At 33.8% G+C, this 21,268-nt stretch overlaps 3 protein-coding genes across 8 annotated transcripts; 1 reads left to right on the forward strand and 2 right to left on the reverse strand.

Moving 5' to 3' along the window:
• The first annotated feature begins 795 nt into the window (after window positions 1–795).
• Window positions 796–3,527, forward strand: LOC105122352 (dnaJ homolog subfamily B member 1-like). 2 transcript variants are annotated; one of them, XM_011021420.1, is made up of 4 exons: window positions 796–1,334; window positions 1,430–1,475; window positions 1,885–2,291; window positions 2,766–3,527. In XM_011021420.1, exons 1-4 carry the CDS (start codon window positions 1,171–1,173, stop codon window positions 3,202–3,204), a joined length of 1,056 nt encoding a protein of 351 aa, XP_011019722.1. In that variant the 5' UTR covers window positions 796–1,170; the 3' UTR covers window positions 3,205–3,527. The 2 variants fall into 2 exon arrangements, with proteins under 2 accessions (XP_011019722.1, XP_011019723.1); XM_011021421.1 differs by lacking the exon at window positions 1,430–1,475 and having other exon boundaries at window positions 796–1,335.
• Window positions 3,528–4,421: 894 nt separating this feature from the next.
• Window positions 4,422–11,293, reverse strand: LOC105122353 (uncharacterized). 3 transcript variants are annotated; one of them, XM_011021424.1, is made up of 6 exons: window positions 11,146–11,293; window positions 10,346–10,516; window positions 7,002–9,192; window positions 6,628–6,748; window positions 5,783–5,842; window positions 4,422–5,693 (listed from the first exon to the last, which is right to left on the reverse strand). In XM_011021424.1, exons 3-6 carry the CDS (start codon window positions 9,155–9,157, stop codon window positions 4,713–4,715), a joined length of 3,318 nt encoding a protein of 1,105 aa, XP_011019726.1. In that variant the 5' UTR covers window positions 9,158–9,192; window positions 10,346–10,516; window positions 11,146–11,293; the 3' UTR covers window positions 4,422–4,712. The 3 variants fall into 3 exon arrangements, with proteins under 3 accessions (XP_011019726.1, XP_011019727.1, XP_011019725.1); XM_011021425.1 differs by having other exon boundaries at window positions 10,346–10,541; XM_011021423.1 differs by lacking the exon at window positions 10,346–10,516.
• Window positions 11,294–14,897: 3,604 nt separating this feature from the next.
• On the reverse strand, window positions 14,898–18,689 carry LOC105122354 (C3H4 type zinc finger protein). Of its 3 annotated transcripts, XM_011021428.1 has the most exons (6): window positions 18,482–18,689; window positions 17,954–18,085; window positions 16,956–17,773; window positions 15,830–15,955; window positions 15,459–15,744; window positions 14,898–15,325 (listed from the first exon to the last, which is right to left on the reverse strand). In XM_011021428.1, the coding sequence occupies exons 3-6, from the start codon at window positions 17,612–17,614 to the stop codon at window positions 15,107–15,109; spliced, it is 1,290 nt and encodes a 429-aa protein (XP_011019730.1). In that variant the 5' UTR covers window positions 17,615–17,773; window positions 17,954–18,085; window positions 18,482–18,689; the 3' UTR covers window positions 14,898–15,106. The 3 variants fall into 3 exon arrangements, with proteins under 3 accessions (XP_011019730.1, XP_011019729.1, XP_011019728.1); XM_011021427.1 differs by lacking the exon at window positions 17,954–18,085 and having other exon boundaries at window positions 18,423–18,689; XM_011021426.1 differs by lacking the exon at window positions 17,954–18,085 and having other exon boundaries at window positions 18,482–18,688.
• Window positions 18,690–21,268: the final 2,579 nt, after the last annotated feature.

Below are 21,268 nucleotides of genomic sequence, written 5' to 3' on the forward strand. Positions count from 1 at the left end.
AATTCATAGCAAATTAATTTAATTCCAAAAAAATATTAAATTCATCAACTTAACAACAATTCAATAAAACATCTAATTTATCATAATTCAATAACATTTATATTTTATTGAATGAACGTGTGTATATTTAACTACATTAGCAGTCGATTCTAACAATATATATAAAATTTTAAATTTGATAACTTAACCTAAATTAAACACAATATATGATTAGTTGAAATAATTAATTTATTATTAATTTAACTTATTTTCATGTTTAACTACATTAAATAAACTATATTGAATGTATTTTTAATTAATTTATCATTGATTTACAAAAATTCACTAGAAATCATAAATTGAATCCAAGTAATTATTTGATTTTAACCAAACTAAATATAAATTAATAGCAATATAGTATATTTACTTTATTAATAGAATTATAAGAATAGTTAGGACACCGGCAATGGCTGCTAAGAAAATGGTGGATTTTCAATAAAAAAAAACATAGGAAAATACTTAGTTTAATTTTTAATTGATTTAAAAATAAAATTTAAGTGTTCAACGGGGTTTTTAAAAGAAAAGTAATAGCATAGTAGTTTTTTCCATGTTAAAAAAATAATATTATATATTTAATCTAATCTTTAATTTGAATTTTAATTAATATCCCACTTCAAAAATACAACAAAATTACATGTCATTTCTCTTCTTTTTTTTGGTTCAAGCGGTGTCATTCCGTTAAATTACTGAGTTTATTGTGCTAATCAAGACCAAACACCAAAACATGCACGGCCGTTTTTCATTACAGATGTTCCGTTACTTTCGGTTATTAAAATCCTCCATGACCATCAGACACAACAAATGGTCCAAAGACCTTTGCCAAAAAGATTCAGCTTCTTCTTCTCTGTATCCACAAAGACACAAGGCTAAAATCTTGCTACACATTTTCTCTTACTGTCAAATAATTTGACAATGCTGTTGTTAATATAGTTCAAAGAAAGATTTCTTTGGGTTTTTTTCTCTTTTTTTTTGGAGTAGAAGTAGTTTAGATGGATATACAGTTTGATTAAAGGAATGGTTTTGGTGATCCGGGCATGGGGTAAAAAGATCGGTGATTAGACCTAGGAGGTGATATAGGTAGATTTTTTGATTGTTTTGGAGAAAAGATTGCTGGGTTACTGAAAGAAGAAAATGGGGGTTGATTACTATAACATATTGAAGGTTAACAGGAATGCAACAGATGATGATCTAAAGAAGGCATATAGAAGATTGGCAATGAAATGGCATCCTGATAAGAACCCCACTACCAAGAAGGAAGCTGAAGCCAAATTCAAGGAGATCTTCGAGGCTTATGAGGCATGTTTGATTTTTCTTTCCCTTGAAATTCTATTTTGTACTATTTATTGTGCTTTAAAAAAAAATCTGGGATCTTTTTACTTTGTGTTTATCTGGAATCCAACGTGAAATTTAGGATTCATGGTTACTGTTGTGGAATGGTGAGAGAGAAGAATCGAATACGTACATGCATATGTATGAATGCATGCATGTATGTTTAAATCCAAATCTTTTGAGATTTATACATTATGTATTTTCTTGTTATCGCGTGCTGTATTCCAAAGAAACTAGACTCAAAAAAGAAATGTACTGGAAGAGAAGAATCAAATATGTATGGATATTGATTTAAATTGCTTCAAAATATATGCATCATTTGCTTGTTAAATTTTTTTGCCAAGATAAGTACTTGATAATTTCACTTACTTGGGAAATTGTAGCATTGGCTTTTGTGTTTATTGCATTGGATTGCTTTTGGACTCATGATAATAAAGACAAAAAATTCAAGTCAAGGACAGTGAATTACTATTTGTGGTTACATTGCCTGGGATTTTGATATATTTGTGAATTCAGGTCTTGAGTGACCCCCAAAAAAGAGCAATTTATGACCAGTGTGGTGAAGAAGGATTAAAAGAGGCACCACCATCTGGCGGTGGTGGCTTCCCTTTCGGAAATGGTAGTGGTGGTGGGTCAAATGGTTTCAATCCTAGGAAGGCAGAGGATATCTTTGCGGAAATCTTTGGAAGCAGTCCTTTTGGATTTGGATTAACAGGACCTGGTAAATCCATGAGGTTCCAGTCGGATGGAGGGTTGTTTGGTGGATTTAGCAGTAGTGATGCTCCTTTTCGAACATTCAGTGAGGGGACCGTGCCAAGGAAACCACCACCAGTAGAGAGCAAATTGCCTTGCAGCCTCGAGGAACTGTATACCGGATCAACAAGGAAAATGAAGATATCAAGAACTGTAGTTGATACCCATGGGTATGTTTATTTATTTCTCTAACCAAGCACATTCAGTTACCCTCCTTTTCTTTCCATTTGGTGTCTTGATATGTTGTTCAAAATCAACTTCTTTGACCTGGTGGATGAATCATATTCCTTGCGTGCTAAATGGTTGTGGATAGTGTGATGCTTGATTAATTACTTGGCTAGGAGCCTTGCCAAAACCTTTGACCATTGTTTGCGTACAATTATCTGCAAATTCTTCTACCATGAAAAACGTTGTCATGATTTGCCTCATATACATGAAAAGATTGCTTGATCAGATTATTCTATTTGCCTCCGTAGATTCTGAACATCTTGATTACTCAAACTTGCTTTATGCTCATACTACCCCTGGTCTTTGTATGCTGCTGATGTTGTGTCTTTTTCACACACGAATCCCCATTATAGAACTAGAATTGCAACAACCTTTTTTTTTTTTATCTGATTGTAATTGAATATGAAACTCCACAGGCGACAAGTGCAAGAAACAGAGATATTAACCATTGATGTGAAGCCAGGGTGGAAGAAGGGAACAAAGATTACATTCCCAGATAAAGGAAATGAACGGCAGAATCAGCTTCCAGCAGATCTTGTGTTTATAATTGATGAGAAACCTCAGACCACATACAAGAGAGATGGAAATGATCTTATCATCAACCATAAGGTGACCCTAGCAGAAGCACTAGGAGGGACAACCGTAAACCTAACCACACTTGACAGCCGGAATCTATCAATTCCTGTACATGATATCGTGAGCCCTGGCTATGAGCTTGTTGTGGCCATGGAAGGTATGCCAATAGCAAAGGAGCCAGGTAATTGGGGCGATTTGAGGATCAAATTTGAAGTGAAGTTCCCAACAAGATTAGCACCAGAACAACGAGCAGGACTCAAGCGTGTATTAGGGGGTTAAAGATTGATCAAATTTATGTACTAGTAGCCATTATGTTGAGCTAAATGCTGAAGCCAAATGCTGTTTCCATTTGCACGGGTTGTCTTTTTGCTCTCCTTGTATTTATAGAGCCTTTGAATCAACACCTATAGGAACCCAGTAGAAGTACTATAATTATTACGGTCCTTTTCAGTCATTACTGGCTGGTCCATGCAACTGATTCTGTATTTTTTTTTTTTTAATGACAGAAGAAGGAGTATACCTACATGTATCATATTGTTTCTCCTTGTATTCCTTCACTGGACGACCGCATTATGTATTTTTCTTTTGCAGTTTTGCCTTTCCTTTTTGTGTTTGCAAATCCTTCTGCTGGGTGATTCTCTTCCAACAAGGAGGACGACAAAGTGGTCCCAATATAATGTTAGTATTTATGATTTTAATCTTTAATGTGGGAAAACTCTTCGTATCGTCCTAAGCTTTCCAGAAGGCTAGCAGTTTCGTTGTTGCTCCTTTGTTTACCGCAACAGTCTTAATGGAATCTTTCAGAAAAAGGCATGGGTTCTGCTTTTGCACCACCATCTCCTACTTTAAGCGCATCTCCTTCATATGCAGTGATAATCTTATGTCGAAGTAAACCAAATTCAGTTCTGAAAGATTAGGGAGAATTACGGACGTTGATCATCCTTTACAGTCAACGTTTACTAAACAGTTCACTTCCCAGATATCCACCAGGGATCTAACTCATCTTCTCATGCTAGGTTTCCGTGGGGTCTCAAGATTTATATTATTGCATAGCCATGAAAAAACTTTTTTGGCAGAAGATGAAAAAAGCAAAAAACAAGAGCAGCAAAAAATGATGGTTTCTATTGATTGACCAAAAAGATGAAGAGAGCAGTTCTAAATAGCCATTTATCCAACACGATGTGCCCCCTTTGACTTAGCCAGAAGCCCCTTATCGCTTCCACAGAAGAGAAAATCATGCATGTGGTTGCTTCTTGGCATAAAGAGGAGAGAAGAGCAAGGAAATTTCAGTCTAACACTGTTTCCTAAGTTTGTTTCATCTGGAAAGCACCAGTAGCAATTGTAGTCTAGATATATTTTATAACCAGAGAAGACTAATACATACGCCTTCGATCAGAGAGAGGGGAAGAGGGAGAGCATGACGGGCTGAAACATAAAATTTCCACAGCGCACACACAAAGAATCTGGAATCTCCTTATCATAATCAGACATTATCAGCATGAAACATCTGGATTCATTAACTTCTCTGTTCTAGAGCAAGTTAGTTTTTTAAAAAGCTAAACCCCATTAATTACATGAGAATCATTTTTGTGATGGAGCTCAAGGAACCAGTATGTAATACTCTTCAATTGATCTAATTAACGGCTAATATCTGCAAGGGTAGCATTCTAACTTCGATTTGCTCTAGAAAATTTAACTACAATAGCGACGAATAAAAGAAAATTGTGGTTAAAAAACCATAAAGACGGAAAACAGACGAGAAACGCTAACATTTACAATACAAGAAATCAAAAGCCTCTACTTTTAGGGGCATCTCTGCGCCAGGCCTGCCCGGGCGACCCATACGCTTGCCCTCCACTAGATTGATAAGCAGGATGGCCATGGGGAACAGGCGGAGGAGCCACCCAGGCGCCTTGCTGCAAAGAGGGAGCAAGATTTTGTTGACTATGCATCATATTCACTTGAGGCATGGCTGGAGATGTTCCCAATGGTGACATTGTCTGATGTGCCGTTTGCTGCGCCATGTGGGCTCTTAGAATAGGCTGCTGCACACCATGCACATGGGTTGACTGAGGGTGTGTACGATGATGTTGGGTTTCTTCAGGGTGCCACTCTGGCATATCGTCATCGTCATCGTCATCGTCATTCCATGGCTGCATTGGTGGAACATTAGTTTTAGGTTGGCCATATCTGTGTACAAGCTCCCTCAAATCTACGGGACGAGAAGGGGTTTGGTGATATGGTGAATTCAGAGGGGGCATTCCCGATCCCCTAGTAGGATTTTGGTTTGAAAACTGCGACCTTGATGCCATAGAGTTACTAGAAAAGTTAAACTCAGGTAAATCATCCTCATCCCGGCCAGCAGGAGGGCCAAACCCAGGAGGCACATCATCATCGTCTTCATCAGGTTGGGGGTTGGGATAGGCTCCGCTACGAGGAGGCAAGGGATGTTTTGATGCAATATTCACATTCATATTAGTGTCCTTTTCTTGGTGCTTCCTAGAAGTGAAGTGTTGTTGCTTTTTTGAGCTGTGCTTATGGTGTGATGCAGAGGTAGGTGATATTGTTGACGTTATTTGAGCTTTTCTCCATACAATAACACCAATTAGACCATTATCAACAGCATTAAGGGCCTCAAGTTGGTCCTTTGGGAGGACCTTAATGAGCCTTTCACGTGTCTTTAAATGAGGTGGGCATAAATAAAGTTCCACTCCATGAGCAGGCTCAGCAAAACCCACTCTCTCATCCAAAACATAGGAATCCGCCACCTGCAGCAGGCAATTTCAGCCACAACTTTACAATTGAGAAAACCAGCTGAAGAGTGATCAAAGGCAACAGAACTTTTCACGTTTCTTACCTCTCTAAGACTTTCCCTCTCACTTTCCGTGGACCCCTCCTTGCAAACGAAGTGCACAACCTGCAAGAGCAAGAGAATTTATTTAGCAACATGAGAAAGTAAAGGTGGCCTTTTCAAGTTGAGCTAGAATAAAAAAAGAAATACATAGATGCTCCCTATGGCATCAGATTTCATGGGCAAAGGGTGTGCCAGACACTGACAAAATTTAAACATGCTGTGGCTATGCCAAATTAAGTAGTTAATGAATCGAAAGATATTTTATGTTCCATCAATATATCCCGAGTACAAGAGTATCATGGATCTGCTATGATTTCTGGGAAGATCTCCTAACCAAGCAATGGCATCCGTTAAATGAACATTCCCGGATGATTTAGCATTTTTGCGCTCTTTCCTTTGGAAAGGGAAAGAAAAGCTTATCCCTGTTCGTTCGCATCCAGCAGGCAACAAATGAAAGCAACTATCTTATAAATAGTTTTACTGAGAAACGCTAAAAACTAAACTAGTTATTGTTTGCTTGAGACTTGAGAACCAACGGCAAGTGGCGTTTCACAGATTCTGCAACTTTCTTGCACATATTATTTGTTTGTCCCAGTAACTAACTTTATTCAGCAATTGAAAAATCAAATAATAGGAGGTAAAATTTTGGTTATTCCTTTATATAAACTTTTATCAAGCCATCCATTCAAAAAAATTCTTATTAAGATGTCGTTCACCACAAATGTAACGGCCAAATGCTGCAGAAACAGTTGAGTGGGATTAATAAGCATGGATAGAAAAATATCCCCCTTTTCTGAACAAAAGTAGCATAACTGAAATTTAGTACAGCAAAAAGAAACTTGAGATACCATAACAGCACGACTTCTGGACATCGGAAGCTCCTGGAGGAACTTCTCAAATGCATCAAGTCTGACTCTCCCTTTGACCTCAACGAAGCCAGACCACTCTTTTGCAGATGTTTTGTCACCACTGCAGCAAGAAAACCAGATCAGCAAAAAGTAACAAGCTTCACAATGACCACCACATAATTCATTAGAAACACTACCCAACCGGTGTAACGCATGCTTGGACAGCGGGAAATTACAAGTTTTATTTCATAAGTAGTGAGTAGTGACCCATAAAATACGATGAGAGACAATTTCAATGCTATATCTGTATCACAAGAAAAGTTTATTAGGCAACTGCATATATGCTATTAATGCTAGTTTACAAAAACACAAACCTTTTAAAGATGCCAATAACCGAGGCCATGATGGAAATACTCAGCTGAAGTAAGCCTTCCCAGACATGTTCCCCCTTGGATACACCAACAGAGGGTGTCGTTTCTGATTCTACATGAATGTTGACGGATTTCCCATTAGCTTCAGGTGATGTGTTAGTTACCTCCACATTATCAGATTTTTCTGCAGTGCTGCCAACAAGATCCTTCGCAGTTGCAGCAGGAGACTTAGCTTCTGACACATCCTGTGAGTCATCATTGTTAGAGCTGGGTGTTGCTTTTCCCGCATCCAAGGGTAAATTTTCAAATGGTGGTTCAGAATCAAGGGATTCCATGAATTCATCTAGAGAGACAATTGGAGGAAGAAAGTCTGCATCCTTCAATACATCATCCACCATAAGTCCTTGCATCAAATCAGTCCCTTCACTTGAAGGAATAGTAAGCGTATATGAACCCTTCTTCTCTTCTAAATTTCTCTTGTCGTCAGCAGCATTCACTTTGTCTTTCATTTGATCAGATTTGGAAGGCGGAGAGGCTTCCTTCTCTTCTGATTTTGGTGGCATCTGAGTAAATGAACTTGTCCCAACAGCAACCTCCATTGTGACACTATCTTGTTCAACTTCAACTTGAAACTCACCCTTGTGAGTTTTCTTCACCAAACGTCTGATATCAACATCTGAATCAGGCAAAACCACCATTTGAGCAAGCTCCTCTGCTTTTGCCATCCGCCATTCTGAAAGCTCCTTGGATGCAAGTTCCTCCGCGGTCATAGAGCAGAGCCTCCCTGGAGTAATCTCTCCTGACATAACTTTTTCTCTCAGCTCCGGATTACTACGATCCTTCAAATTGAACAATAGAGACCTGCCCTTCTCCTTGTACTTCTTGTTCACTCCTCCAAATAACTTGAAGAGTTCTGCTTCAATTTCAGAAGCCAAAAATTGGGGATCCTGGATTAGTTTTCCAATACCTTTGCTATGCTTCTGGCCTTGCTGTGTTTCAGCAGTTTCAATCTCCTTTTTCTCTGCCATCTCTGCATCAGGTTCCAATACCCAGGACAATCCATTTCCCTGCAACAAATCATCTTTTACAAAAAAGCTGTCACTAAATGAAACATCCTCATCACGGAAAATGACACTGGATTGTAATCCCTGTCCATCATGGTTTGAGGTCTGTGTTGAATAACCAGCATTTCCATTAGTGTTGGAAGTTTCCTGAGATGTGTTCGGGCCATCAGAATGGTTTTGGGTAAAAGAATCATCCCTTGTGGGCAAGGATTCCTTGGGCTCATCAGACATAGGGTCAACAGTACCAGCAGCACCAGCAGTTTGTACCATAGGTTGAGTCTCTTCGTGTTTCTGTGCTTGAGCACTTGCAGCCTCACCTTCAGAGTTCTTTCCAGAATTTAAAGTTTTATCCTTCTGTTGAGAAACCAGGGCCAGGGCATCTGCTAGTGATTGCCTTAGCTTGGACCTCACAGAATCAGACTCATTGCGAGCCCTTGAAAATGGCAGCATCTGTCCAGTTTGATTTCTCTGAACTGGTGATTGCTGTGGTCCAGCTTTACTAGAAGCTGGCCTCTTAGATGGTGCTTGCGGACGATTTGTCCCAGAAGTATTTGGTGATGGAGTTGGCAGCAACCACGGCCTATGTTCCATTTGCGCTACCCGCTTGGGAGGCATTGATAACTTCTGTGACATAGAATTGTTGGATGAAGGTTCCATTGGGGCCTTTCGCTTGCTCAATAGTGATGGCTGCTGTGATCCAGAAGAATGAAACATGGTTTCCATGTCTCCCAGTTGCCTCTTAGGTAAGAATTTCTCAGGTATCAAATTGTATGCTCGTGGTTCCATATGTCTTGTTTGCATATTTGGTGCAGAGAAATTCTTCAAAACATTGCTATTAGACATAGGTTCTGAGAACGGTACTTGGTTGCTTGATATTGACATCTGCTGTGATAGTGCATCAGTTGAACTTTGTCCCAGTCCCATCCGTCCCATTTGCATGTCCGGCATGGACATCTGTTGTAATGCAGGATCATGTATTCTGGATTCCATCAACCCCATTTGCATTGACGAGTCCAACTTGTTTGAAATGTGTTCCAGCTGACCCATTTGGATGCTCTGTACTGATAATTGCTGTGATACTAGATTGTTGGACATGCTAGGCAATCAACATAAAAGGAGTGCAAAAGTCACTGCAATACAAAGACACTATTAGTTCCTCGACTTAAGTCTGATAGAAGTCAATGTTACATGTCTAGATCATTCAGAATAGAGACATCAAGGTTCCAAGAAAAAAAAAATCATGTGAAATGTTTAGATCTACATCTTTTTACTACAATAAAATGTCACTCCAACAGGCACGAGTGCCAATAACCTAAATGACTTGTTTTTGGACAGTAAGCTGCTTCAAATGTGTTTTCATCACTTGGTGGTGGAATGCCATTGCAAATAATTTCTCCTATGAAAAGTACATGATTCAGAGAATCAGATTCATGTAACATGGCACCCCACAGTAACAAGGAAAACAGAGTAATTTTGTTTGGAATTCTCAGAAGAGAAACGTGGATTTTGAAGATGATTTCTTGAAAACATTAGCATTTTAAATGTCACAAAAATCCTTTTCAATTAAATATCAACTTTTAATCTCAAAAGCATTGCCATCTCTAAAATCAGCACTGACACATTTTACATAATTTACCAAGATTTCTTGTCTGAGTGAACTCTCAGAACCAATTAGAATTCATCCAGCTTTTTAGCTGATGAAATTATATTTCTTAAATGAAACAGGTGTTGAACAGGAAGTCAGTCATCTGGCACGATAACTCTTTTCTGAGGGTTACAACTAATGAATTTTTTACACAAATGACAATCTGTACTCTATATTCTTTGCCATAGCACACAGCAATGGCTGGTTTGAAGTAAAATTATTAATCCAAAGCTCTACGTCAACTGGCCACAATAAGAGGATTATAAGGAACCACGATATAGCTAGTAAAAACGAACATCAGAAATTCAAGTAAAATACAACTCTTTCAAAATTTTCCAGCTTTAAACCTCTCCCTTTATTCATTTGAAATTTATCAGCAATGCTGAAGTGATTTAATTTTACACAAAGATGACTGCAATGATTCATTTCATCTTTTGATCACCACAAATGGCTTGTTCATTCATATCAAAGAGATTGTGCGAATGTACAGCTATTAGACACACAACGACAGCGTGTAAGCCGCATGCACATGCGCATACCCGTTTATCGACTACCAAATTTCCACAAGTATCAATTATTTATAGAGATAAAACTGCAAAAACCCAAAGAAATGTATTGAAATATAGATGAATCCATACAAAATGAGAAGCCCATCGCCAAGTGCAAATCCCATCTAAGCAGGGTTCCAAGAGGGTGTGTTCTTGATACAGTCTCAACCTTCAGCACTTTTGCATGAAGTGGCTGCTCTCAAGACTTCACCCATGAACTTGCAAAACACAATTAGAATTGGCATCCCAATGTTTTTACCACTGCACCGCACAATGATTCCCATATCTTACAAACATGATGAAAAAATCCACCAATCAAAAAAAGAAAAAAGCTTTCCAGATAATGGGCAAGTTCAAGGTAATTTTTTAGAAGAGGAGATGCCACCCACAAGTTATAAAACAGCATGCAACATATTTGTTACGGTTACACTATAAAATTAGTCTCATTAAATAAAAAAGAAAAGAAATCAGTACCAGAAAATCACATATCGACGAAAGAAACGAAAAAGCACAGTAAACTCTTATTATATCGAAATACCCTCAAAAAACAGCAAATTTCAATTCTAGTTAAATAATTATACAGAAACATTCAACATCAGAAAACCAAATAAAAAAACTAATTAAAAATCTAATTAACTGTCTCAAATTTTCCAATAAGGACAAAGGAATGAAGTAATCAACAAATTCGATTGGTAATCCCTAATTAAATCCACGCATCCACAAAAAAAAAAGCAATCAAACTCGAATCAAGCTAATAACACATTTCTACAGTACACTCAAAACCCTAATTTCACATCAAAAGGCACCGATTCGCCTCTCGAGAAGCACAAAACGCATGCAAAGGGGGTATTGATTTCCGCTAATAGTGATGCAGCGGTAGTGAGTTCTACCTGATAAGAGAATCGCGCGAACTCAATAAGTCAGGGAGAGAGACGGCAATATATAGAGAGAAAGGCTTTGGCTTTTAACTATAGAGAAAGAGAGAGAGATGAATAGAAACCCTAGAAAGCTAATCTGAAGAAGATAAATACGGAAGGCAATGAGTTTTGTAGTGACCTTTTATATTTTTTCTAGAAAGAGCTTAGGGTGACACGTGGATTTTTATGTGATATGAGACCTCCTCAGAGCAACTCCAAGGGGCCTACTAAATTGGAAAAAGCGAAAAATTAATAAATATTATTTTAAAAGTAAAATATTAATAAATATTATTTTAACTTTTTCAATGTTTGTTTTATATATTTAAAAAAAAATACTTAAATAAAATATCAAAATATTCAAAAAAAATAAATATTTAAATAAAATATAAAAAAATATTATTATTATATATTTCTTTAAAAAATCAAAATCAATAAAATAAAGCTAATAAAAAATAAATTATATTTATACTATTTAAAATATTATTTTATCAATTTAACATGGTATCTTTCCTTCAAGATGCTCTTGCTCACGTGATAAGGACCTTCATTTCTTTTCTTGAATTATGTTGACTTCATTGGTTATTAAAATTATACTAAATTTTTAATTGTGCAGGCTTGCTATTATTTTTTATTATATATATATATATCATAAAAAAAAAAGTAGTTTCACAATATTCTTTATCAACAGAAAAAACACTAAAAAAGAAGAGAGGGTAATTGCAGCTCTCTAACACTATTTATTAAAATAGTATTTTATTTTCTTTAAAAAACAAATAATTTTATTTTTAAATATTTTATTTATTAAAAATCTAGTTTTATAAAAAAAAATTCAATCTACTTTAATAAAGTTGTTTTAGGCATATTGTTTAGGTTGTGGGTTTAATAAGTAATTGACATGAATTTTTTATTATTATTTTTTTTAATTTCATCATTTAACATTATATTAATTAAAAATTAAGTTTTTTAATTTTATTTTATTTTATTTTTTGTGGGGTTGTCCCCTTCTCATGATTTAGATAACGATTTTAATTAATTAACCATGGTTGACTAAAATTGTTTTTTGTGTTTTTTAATATTTTTTTTTTTAATTTCATTTTCAATGCTCGGTTGATTGTGAATTAAGTTTTATGATTTGTTTTAATTTTTTTATTATGTTATCCTAATTTTATGATCCATGTTGCAAGTTTGATGAGTTGACTCGAGTTATTTTTTTGTGTTTTTCAATTGATTTTTGCAATATCATTCTTCAACATAGAGTTTTTTAAAATTTTGCTTTATAATTTATTTTGATTTATTTTCTACACGGTTATCATGACCTCATAACTCAATATACGAATTAGTAAATTAACTAAGTTATTCATTTAATATATTGTCTTCTTAATATTTATAAAAAAATATTATCTTAAATATTTAATTTTAATCAAACTATATTTTCACTAATTATCTAAGTTATCTTTGAATCAACCAAATAGATTGAATTATATCATTTTAATCTAAATAGTTTTAATTTTTTTCTAATTAAATTTTTTTTCTAATTAAAAAAATTTACAACACCTGTATATTTTTTATATTAAAAATATTTATCTGACCGCAGCATCATTTAGGGCAATAATATGGTAACGTAATATATTGAATAAACAATTGTCTTAAGACAAATAAAAATGAAAAGCAAGAGAAACATTTTGAAATAAAGAGAATTGTATTAATATTTTTAAATGGATCCATTTAAAATTATTTAGCTTGTTAAATCACCTTCGTCGTCCAGGATAGTAGCTAGGCTCGCCTGCTTAAATCTCTTTACATATAAGGGCACGAGACAATTTAAATTTACAAACCAATAATTATTAATTTCATTAACACTAAAAAAAAACTAGAAGAGTAGGGGAATTTATGTTACCATTCTTCACGAAGTACTATTCACTATAATAGTTTCTTCTCTCTTTTTTTTTTCTTCTTCATTTTTTATTTTATAATTTCAATTTCATCTTTCAATGGTATGGTAAGTCATGAGGGATTGAAGTTTTATTTTTTTTTAATTTATTTTTAATAAAGTTATTTTAGTTTTATGATTCAAACCATGAGTTTGATAAATTATCTTAATTAAATAGATTTTTTTTCTCAATTTTATCATTCAATATTAAGTTGATCGAATGGTTAAATTTCATTATTTGTCTTGATTTGCTTGTTGTGATATTATGTTTGTTTTATAACTTGGGTCATAGATTTGACGGGTTAACCTTAGGTGACTCAATTTATTTTTATGTCCTTTTTTAATCAAATTTTTTATAAAATTTCATCTTTTAACACTTAATCGATTGAGAATTGTGTTTTGTAATTTATTCCAGTTTGTTTTATATTGAGTTATCATTATCTCATTACCTAAATCATAGATTTAGTATATTAACCCAAGTTGACCTGAGCAATTTTTTTGGGTTCTTTTTTTTTGTGTTTTTTTCAACTTCACCCTTCAACATCGAGTTTATTAGAAATTAAACTTCATTATTTATTTTGATCTATTTTCTATAAAGTTATCATGGTCTCATGACTCAGTACGTGAATTGACAAGTTAATTAGGATGGACTAAAATCGAGTTAATATGTTACCATCTTGATATTTATATATAAAAAAATCATCTTAATATATTTATCTTGGGTGAAACTACACTTTAATCGGTTATTTGGGTTGCATTTGGATCTATCAGAAAGATCACATCACATCAAATTAATTTTCACACGGTTTATTTTTTTTTGCTAGAAAAAAAATTAATAATACCTAGACCTTTTTTTATGTTGAAAAAAATGACCTCACACACAACATAGGCGGGTGTAGTTTAGTACAACATTAAAGGGTGTAGATTTTTCACCATACACACACAACTATGCATCCTCTCACATTTTATCATGGATTTATTTGTTCAAAATTTTAATTTTTTTAATGTTATTCTCAAATTATTTTTCCCACAAGTGTTTTTTTTCTCGACAAACAGTATGTCATCCACCTTAATTACAATAAAAAAAATAGCCGAAGCATATGAGCTTAACAAAATAAATCGAGCTGGTTAGCTTGATTTCTATACCCAATAACACCTAATCTTTTTTTCTTCTGTTTTTAAAATTATTGCTTTTTTATATGTTTTTTTTGTTAAATTCATTTTTTATTTATATTAAATTAAACTAATATCCCTTTTATTTTATATTTTGCTTACATAATCTCTTTTAAATTAGTTATTTTATATGTATTTAATTTTTAAAAGATTTTTTTATCTTTTGAATAGATAAAATTATTTTTTAAAAAATAAAAAATATTTATTTTCATGTTGTAAGCAACCAAGTCTCATAAATTTTAAATTTTAAATAGTAAACTCGCCAGAGAATTTAATAATACTGCTTGTGAGAGTGTTGGGATAACGCATCTTGATTGTGTTGCAGCAAATTAACATTCCATGCCGACAAAATAGTAAGCGGGTGCACTGTCAAATCCATGCAGATATATCATTGCCTTCAAGCTTGTATTAGCTAGAAAATCTTCAATCCACAATAATATAAACAAACAGAACTCAAATCGACAGATCCTAGTGAGTTAACCCAGCTTTCAGTATTATAATTGGAAAGTAGTTCGAATTTTTGTTGCAAGATAGAATAGAGTACTCAGTGGTTTAGTTGTTTCGTAAACCATTGAAGAGATTGCCTGATCTAAGAAATTAAGGGAAAGGAGACGAGGAGGAGAAACATCAGCAGAGACATGCCAAATGGCAATTGTTTCTACTCTTTTGGTGGCTAAAAGGCAAACTGGCGAGAGATTGCCACACCGATTCTTAAAAGAGATTTTTGATCCATGAGATTCATAAAAAGAGAAGAATGAAAATAATTTTTACAGCATAGTCAAAATCGTAATTATTTATGTATGATATTACTATTTTGTGTTATATAGAGGATCAAAACACTGCACCAGCCCCGTTTTCCACCCGTCTCTGGCTAGAACTTAACCCAGAGAGAGAACCTAAAAGACTTTCACCGACCTCACTCTTGCAAAGAGGACATGATGCATTGATCTTCAGCCACTTATCCACACACTCCTTGTGAAAGAAATGAGAACATGGCAGCTCCCTCAGCTCGTCATTGTTCGCAAATTTTGCCAAACAAATGCAGCAAACCTGTCACAGTTACAACATTAAATCATCAGTACCGGTATCAATAACAAGAATTGAGACAATGCACCATGAATATCACAACCAAGCATCTCCGAGGATCACAACAAGGATCCTCCAAGAAGCTGTAAGCACTCACTGCATCTTCTCCTGAGATCACTCGTTCCTTTTCTGTTCCTGCAGCCACAACCCCACCATCACTAGCTCCTGCACTGCTATCCTCACCATTTCTATTTTTAATTAACTTAAACTTGTATGTTGGCAAGGCATCAATTGATTCAGTTGTGGCTCCCCTTGTCTGTGTCAGATCCTCTCTAAATCCAAGAACGGAAATTATACAAGGCAAGCAACAGCAGATTGTTGCACACAGAATGAAGGGCATAGCGTATCCAATACAGCTAAATGTAAGAAACACTATACATAACCTGCAATGTAAAAGGATGCAAAAATGAGAGTGAGCTCTCTCGGATGCCAGGTAGAAAATGTGTGATGAATGCGACATGACAATACCTGTACAAGTTTGGAGCCTCCTCAGCAGATGAGTGGCCTCCAAATATCCACACATTGCCAACCACAAACCAAACTGCGAAAAAGCAATCCAAAGCCATTTTGAAGTATTCCACCAAAACCTTGAGTCTGCAAGCAAAAACTATATTTGGAACCAGACATTTGTATGTTCAAATAAATTAAAGAAATTCGCTTTTTATTCAAAAACGGTTTCAATGACTGGCACAAAAATAAAAGCCAAGAGAAACCAAAGCATATCATGCTGAAAAAATAAATCAGGCAATCCAAAGACCACTTCTCAAACAGTTGGTACACTAAGTGTGTGTTTGCTAATGTAGTGCACGTGCTTTTATAAAAGTGCATTTGGACTGAAGAAAACTCAAATTGACACTTTTTTCAAGTTCTTTTCTATGTTTTCAGCATTAGCATATCAGAATTACAGCCCAAATGCACCTTGAAAAGAACTTTCAAATGCAGTGTAGATGCATTACCCAACACTACCTAAATAAAAGGCTAGTTACAGATCATCCTAAAACAGGTAATCATTTTGAACTGAAAAAATGGTTGCTGTCAAAGAAGCACTGGAAAATCAGAAAAGGGCTAAGATGCGAATTCCCCAAGTCAAATTTTAACACATTTAAACTCCCAATCTGCACTGAAAAATAGTAAGGGTTAAGGCCAAAGGACGAGACTGTCTCCATATTCTCTTTCCCAGGACCCACTTTGGAGTGAACATAACTAGATACTTCCCATTATCTTTAAAAAATTATCTAAGAGTGGGCCAGTAGGGATGGAAGATCAAAACCAACTTCATCATACCCAAAGCATTACATGGGTGTCCAAACATTAAGTTAGCTTTTGGTACCAAATAATGTCCATACCCCTTCAAAGAAACATTGAACCTAGCATGGACTCCCAGCCCATGTAATGCAGCTACGTGCTGGGTTTGCACGAAGCTCCAACTGCAAAGTAGCAAAAAATTGCATAAAACCAAACAAACTGGATGACACTGTAACCTTGTACATGCAATGGGACAGGACAAATTCATTTATCCAACATTGAAAATATAGTGTATCTGAGCAATATATGTTTTGAAGAGAAAAATGGCAATTACAATGAGAAGTCATACCTTGCATTTAGTACTGCATATTGGCCACCTCTGGGTGATGTAGTGGCAGATCGGTGATCATCGCTTTCTGAATTCCTACTGACTGAAAGAGAAAATGGTCCTGCAGGAACATTAATATGGGCAGAACCCTGATGATTTTGAGCTGGGTCTTGCTCCAAAGACTGGTTGCGATAACGATAACGCCAGTAAAGAAGTGGCAGGGTTGCAACACATCCTGATGCATAACCAACAATCCATGCAAACAATGGTGCATGTGGATGTTCATGTCTCGACACAGACAAAACAACAATAGACGCAACAATCTGGCTCAGTGTGAGAACTAATTCAACAGAAATCCATAAACCAGAGTTCAAAGGACTCCTGCGTCGACGAGCTTCCCCTCTCCTTATTAATGAGGAGCTCCGAGAGTTTGTTCCATTAGACAAAGATGTTGAAGGCTGAGTACTAGGTGCTCTCGCACCACTCGAAGGTCTGTCCTCATGTGATGATGCTTCCAACCCACTTGAAATTCTATCATGAGATGGTGACCCAGGGACCTCGATGTTTCTTGGTATGTCAATAATATGTGTGCTACTGTTAAGATTCTCTGGCCGCTCCATTAACAACGGGAAAGTGTCAGTCTGACTTTCAGAATGTAGTTCCGTTGAGGGAACATCCATCTAAGTCCACGACACAGCTAAAAATGATGAAAGCATAGAATCACCAGGACAAAATTACAGCTTCAGTCTCCACTCCTGTCCCGAGAATTCACAAAGATATCCCACTGAAACTTAAATTACTACACACCACAAGCAGTAGATAATTTAACAATCCCGATTCTGTTTAACAAAAAAAAAAACACACAACAGTATCAGCATCAAGTATTTCTTAGCTGAGAAGGTTTAGCAACTCATTAATTCAACACAGAAAATTCAGCCGCAATCCAAACATCCTAATAAACCACTTGGCCCAGCTGACTAACTTAAATCATGAAAAATCAAATAACCCAGAATTCTTAACTTCTATCTTCATGGGTTTTCTTCAAAACCCCAACATTAAAGATCAAAAACTTGTGCTTTCGACCACCAAAAAACGCTAATGCCGATCCTTTTCTTCCAAAAAATGAAAGATCAAAACTTTCAATCAATTACCTGTTCAAGAACCCAAAACAACACCAACCCCACATTTAGTATCCAATTAAGTACTCAATTACCACAAATTCTATCTCAACCATGTAAATTGCATTAAAAACTAAATAAAAATTTCTCTAGATTTATTTATTTTTTAAAGTAACTTTCCCATCAATCCAGTTTCTTTAATTAATTCACTCGATTTTCTCAATAACCATACAGATTATTCAATATCATTGACCATTAATTACTCTAAAACAAGACAAATTTACCGCTTCCAAACAAATCCCCAATTATGAAGAAAAAAAAACCTAATTTTAAAAAAGGTTGACTAATCTACAAGTGATCAAGTAGATACCGAAAAGGAGTTGAGAACGGCACGCTTTTTGGAGGAAGAGATAGAAGATCGTAACGTACCAGATGGAATTGGAGCTGAAGAGGAGAAGAAAGACGAGAACGGTGTCGCTTTGGTGCAGAGAGTGAAGGAGAGAGAGCTGGTAACTTTGATATTTTTAGAAAAATAAAAGGAGAGAGACACGAAAAGATAAAGAGTCAGCTTTGGACCTCCATTGCTTCCCTACCTTGTCTGAGAATATTTTATGTTTTTTTATTTATTATTATTATTCTTTATCTATTGGGTAAACGAATTTCTTCTTTTTGTTCCTTTCTTTTCTTTTTAAGAGATATTCCATGAATCAATGGGGGACTTCGTCGTGAGTAAAGTATTTATTTTGCCCTTATATTTTATTAAATGTTTCATTTTGATCTCTATAGTTTGAAAATTATTTCAATTTCAACCACCCTATTAGCAGCTTAACGATGCCCTAAAGTATGTGAGATGTCAAGTTAGCAAGTCCCTTCACTTGTCGATATTAGAGTATCACACCCATCGTAACAAAAACTTTATTTATTTTTAATTTTAATAAATGCAATTGAGTACAGTATAATTGAGTGTAGTATGTATAGAAAGATTAAATATTTTAATTATAATTATTTTTTATTGATTATTAATTTTTTTAATTAGATTTGTGTATAAATATTTTGGTTTATAATTGGTAATTTTTTATGTTTAATAATGTGTTGAAAAAGCTTTTATATTTATTTTTTTCTAAAAAAATTAAATTAACCTTAGTTAATTTATTAACCTTGTGACTACTCATGACTATTAGTATAGGATTGGCATAACCCAAGTAAAGAAAAATGAAGAAAAACGAGGCACAAAAACTAGTTAAAAAAACTAATGCTAAAAAAAAATTAAAAAAATCAATTTTATAAAAAAAATCTTAAAAAAATCAAAATAAACATGTTTTAACATTTGAATTTCGTGATCCTGGCCATATGATTGGGGTTTGCGTATAGAAAACAAGAAAAAACAAAGAACAAATCTCAAAAAAAAAAAATATTAAAGAATAAAATTAAGAAAAACACAATAAAAAGATATAAAAAACAAAAAACAATAATAAAAATAAGAATCAAATTTAATATAAAAATAATTTAAAAATCAAATAACAAGGGATCAAATTTAAAATAAAATTTAATTAATAAAAAAGTTGAAAAAATAAAATAATAAAAACTAAATAACATATATAAAATTTAAAAAAAATTATTAGCACATTTTTAATGCCATTGCGAAAGGCAATGTTAATCATTGAATGCTACAGTACACATCATTTTTAAAATGTGTGCAATATTCATTGCCTTGCACGAGCATAGCATGCACCAACTATGTATATATATAATATTTTGTAATTATAAAAAAAAATCAAATAACACCTTTATTCTATTAAGTATAACAAAATAGCCGAGGGTAAAAAATGATAAAAACCTTGCACATAATCTTTACTTTTGTCTGGACAGAGGGTAGTGAAATAATTTTATTATGTATAAAAAACTAAAATGTCCATAAAGCTTATCCACTTACTTTATTATATCATATAGAAAAAAAATTGTGAAAATACCACTGATAAATGAGATTTTATTTTTAAAAAAATAATTTAATTATTTTAACATGAATAAAAAAATTTAAAAATATAAAAATATAACCGGCAGCACCAACTTTTTTTTAAATAATTAAAGAGACAATAAAATCATTTTAATACGCCTAAAAAGTAGGAAAAGATTGATCCACCCCATGAATACTATAATAAACAATAGATGTACGTAAATTAAAAAAAAAAACTAAAATACCTCAATGAGTGGTAAGATTTTGAATTTGTTTTAAAAAAAATAAAGTTAGTAAAACATCATGGATTGTTACAATAACTTACTCATGTTTTTTTATATTTAATTATAATAATAATTGTTATTTTATCAAATTGATATTTGGAATTGTAATACATGATTAATCATTGTAAGTAAACTATAAGTTGTTGAGTTCTAGATGTATATATCTAAAAGTTAATTTAATAGTTGTGACTTGTTTGTTTTATTTGTTATATATATATATATATATATATATATATATATAACATTAAAGTATTGATTGATATCAATTAAACATGAGAAAACTTTTTGCAGAGACTAGATCACTGACCCCTGTTATATTACCGGTCAAGTTAATTTGTCTCTGGACATAAAAAAATACTGGAATGCTGCTAAATCTTCTTTTTTAGTGAGAAAAAATTAAATTGTGTGAGGATTTATTTGATGTAACTCATCCGATTTTTTTGGTAAAAAAACAATTCACGCATCCTGTGAAAATAATATTTAACCATGTAAAATTTTAAGATGATATATTCTTTTAATATTAAAATAATAACATATAAATTGATTAGGGATAATCTGGGTTAACATGTTAACTTTTTTATCCGAGTTATGAGATTATAATAGCCTAATAAAAAATAAATCAAAATAAATTATAAAATTTATTTTTTAATCAGTACAATACTAAAAGATGACATTTAAAAAAAATTAAAAAATAATTTGAGTTAATATATCAAACTTATAACCTAAGTCACATGACCAAAACAACCTTATAAAATAATCCAAGTCAACTTAGATTAACCCATCAAGCATTGTTCTCGAGTAATGAAACTATAATAAAATTCAATTCTCTTTTAGTTTATTGTTAATTAGACCAGGACAATGTAATGAAAAATAAACAAAACAAATAATAAAGTTTAATTTACATTCAAATCAATAATAAACAATTAAATAAAAAAATTATGAAAAAAAGAATTAAATTATTTAGATTAACTTGCCAAA

Source organism: Populus euphratica, unplaced genomic scaffold, assembly GCF_000495115.2.
Source record: "Populus euphratica unplaced genomic scaffold, PopEup_1.0 scaffold19.1, whole genome shotgun sequence".
Classification (NCBI taxonomy): domain Eukaryota; kingdom Viridiplantae; phylum Streptophyta; class Magnoliopsida; order Malpighiales; family Salicaceae; genus Populus; species Populus euphratica.